The following is a 2873-nucleotide window of genomic DNA, read 5'->3' on the forward strand; positions in this document are numbered from 1 at the left end:
CTTTTTCTTTTCTTCCTTTCTTTTTGTCTTTTGCTTGTTACCTGTTTCCTCCACCCCCCACCCCCCTCCCCCATTCTTTAAAAGAAACACTTTCTTTTTGACCCATTCATTTCAATATTGAAGGTATGTTCTCCATTCACCTTGAAAGAAGGATTCCAGCCAGCCTCTCCACTCCCGCATCGCATCCCAGTCCACAGCATAGGTAGGAATCGTCCCTCCCCTAAACCAGCCCGTGTGGGAGGAGCTTGCTTTCCTCCCCTCAAAACTAAAGTGTATAACACTCTGGAGAGACCCACAATGTGTGTCAGAGGACCGTCTTAGCTCCAAAAGTAGATGACTGATCCAAATCTGGTGTCTGTATTAACTGCTGACTGCAAGATACGAGAAATATCGATTCACGCGTTTTCATCCCAAGTAAGGACGAGGTGAGCATCTTCTAATTTCAGAAGATATTCTTCACATTCTGTATCTATTGTCTTATATATCTCTAATAAATAGTTCTCAGATTCGAATGTTGTCATTCAATTTATTTTCTAACAAAAGTTGTTTTTTTTATTTTTTTAATTTTTTTTTAAAGAATAGTGCAGCCCTCATTTGTTTTGAGCCCCAGCAGTGCGTCATGGACACATTTACGCACGGACTCCTTTGAGATTTGTGCGGTTTTTTTAAAGCCCACAGTGGAGGCCATTTGGAATCTGTGTGTGGGCTTTTGACTCAGACACACTTTCTGTGGAGCACTTCTGTAAGAAAGAAATGTGGAGAGACGCTCTCCAACAGCGCACGCTGACTGAACCTCTCTTGTATGTTCACAGGATTTTCGATTGTTGGATAGAATGCCGGCGATCATCAGTAAAAACTCCGATTTGGAGTTTGATTCCTTACAACCATGCTTCTATCCGGACGAGGACGACTTCTACCTCTGTGGTCCCGACGCTGCGCCACCGGGGGAGGACATCTGGAAGAAATTCGAGCTGCTGCCCACTCCGCCCCTCTCTCCGAGCCGCGCAGCGCTACCGGGAGAGCCGGCGGCCGCAACTGCCTCTTCAGAGGCAGATCCCCTCGGCTTCAGCTTAGGGGACCCCCTGGACTGGGCTTCTGAGCTGCTGCTCCTGCCCGAGGACGACATATGGGGGGCATCCGACGACGGGGACCTTTTCGGCTCCTCTGTGGATACAAATCCCAACAACATCATTATCCAGGACTGTATGTGGAGCGGCTTCTCCGCCAGGGAAAAGCTGGAACGAGTGGTAACGGAGAAACTGGGTAAGGCGATTTCAACGGCATCGGCCGGGGGAAGGAACGCGTACGTCAGGGTGCCGGAGGTGGTGAGCCGCAGCTCGGTGTCGGAGTGCGTGGACCCCGCAATAGTGTTCCCCTTCCCGGTGAACAAGAAGAGCAGCAGCAGCAGCAAGGACGCATCTGGGACTGTTAACGCGTCCACAGCGAATGGAAGCGCAGCTAGTGACTCCGGTAAGAATCAGATGAACACCGTAATATAATTGAATATAATTGTTACACTTTTTTTTTTAAAGCGATTTCTCAAAAATATTAACAATGTCACACGTCTTCTCCGAATTTTCACACATTACTGTTATTATTTGAAGTCTGGTATATCTGTGAGACAGGATCTTGTTCATATGACTGGCCCAAAATCCGATTATCCCGTCACATTCGACACGCACACACACGCACGCACGCGCGCGCGCGCACACACACACACACACACACACACACACACACACACACACACACACACACGCACGCACACACGAGCCTGCAATTACACACGCATGGAAGCACACAGACGCACACTGGAGTAGTGACACAGTGAACCGTGGTTTTATGTAATCAGCGGGCTCTTCATCCGGCAGATGGCAGTAAAATAGGGAATTGTGCGCTTTGCTGAACTCAGTTGGCACCGGAGCCAAAAAAAAAAAAAAACACCACAGCAGCAGGCTGCAGGAGGGGGAGATGAAAAGGTTTTCAATAATGTGATGATCTGATAAAAGTGTGCCGTAAATGCTTTCATTACGCATGGATGAGGGAGACGATTTGCGCGCAGTTGGTGATAAATTGGCATTTAAACAGCTTGGCCAAAATGCAGCTAACTGAATGAATATCATAGACTATAAGAGTCTTTTACAACAATACAACAGGAGGCAGTTGTGTGTTAGATTGGAAAATTACCGTGCATTGCTTTTGGACTCGTATCTCCCTTTCCCCTGTCCCAGGAGCTCCCTAAATAAACACTCACACAACTCCTTATCCATGTGTTTTTGCTTGGAAAACAATGCTACAAAAGCCCCCGGACTTGGCACAGAATCCAGACTCGGTCAGTTCTGCCTCACACCTCCTCTGCAGTAAAGGAAAGAAGTCACTGAGTCCTGGTTGATTTTTTTTCTTTCCTCCCCCCCCCCCCTTTTTTTCTTATTTTGGGGTGGGCGGGTAGAGGAGTGTTTTGAGCAAGCGCTCCGCTCTCGACAGCTGTCTTCCTGGCGCCACTCCAGTTTTGGGGCTTAAATTGTGGTGATCCGATGGCCTGCCGCCCCACCGTCTCTGCGCACTCTGCCCCCAGACGTGTCCATCTTCTGTTTTGGAGTTTACATTTTTTTTCTTTTTTTTAATGAAAGGAATACACACTTTTAAAAGAAGAGTATTATGGGATTATGGGATCCTTTCAGTTTGGCCCATTTCAAAATTTCAACCCCCTTTTAATAATAATAATCAGAAAAAGTCAGTTTTACAGTCAAATTGCCAAGTGGAAGAAAGAACATGTAAAAAAAAAAAAAAAAAAAAAAAAAAAAAAATTTATTATTAAAAATTATTATTAATAAATTAATATATTAATTTATTCTACATCTCACTAAAAATTT

At 45.7% G+C, this 2873-nt stretch overlaps 1 protein-coding gene across 1 annotated transcript in view; it reads left to right on the forward strand.

The window, feature by feature from the left end:
- Positions 1 to 253: 253 nt before the first annotated feature.
- Positions 254 to 2873, forward strand: part of mycn (MYCN proto-oncogene, bHLH transcription factor) — a 7780-nt gene continuing 5160 nt past the window's right edge. The window contains exons 1-2 of the mRNA XM_015054557.1: positions 254 to 425; positions 813 to 1470. Coding sequence (XP_014910043.1) covers positions 834 to 1470 — 637 coding nt within the window. The 5' untranslated portion in view covers positions 254 to 425; positions 813 to 833. The remainder of the gene's footprint in view (positions 426 to 812; positions 1471 to 2873) is intronic.

Source organism: Poecilia latipinna, unplaced genomic scaffold, assembly GCF_001443285.1.
Source record: "Poecilia latipinna isolate Pla-1442-1.1 unplaced genomic scaffold, P_latipinna-1.0 Scaffold1260, whole genome shotgun sequence".
NCBI lineage: Eukaryota > Metazoa > Chordata > Actinopteri > Cyprinodontiformes > Poeciliidae > Poecilia > Poecilia latipinna.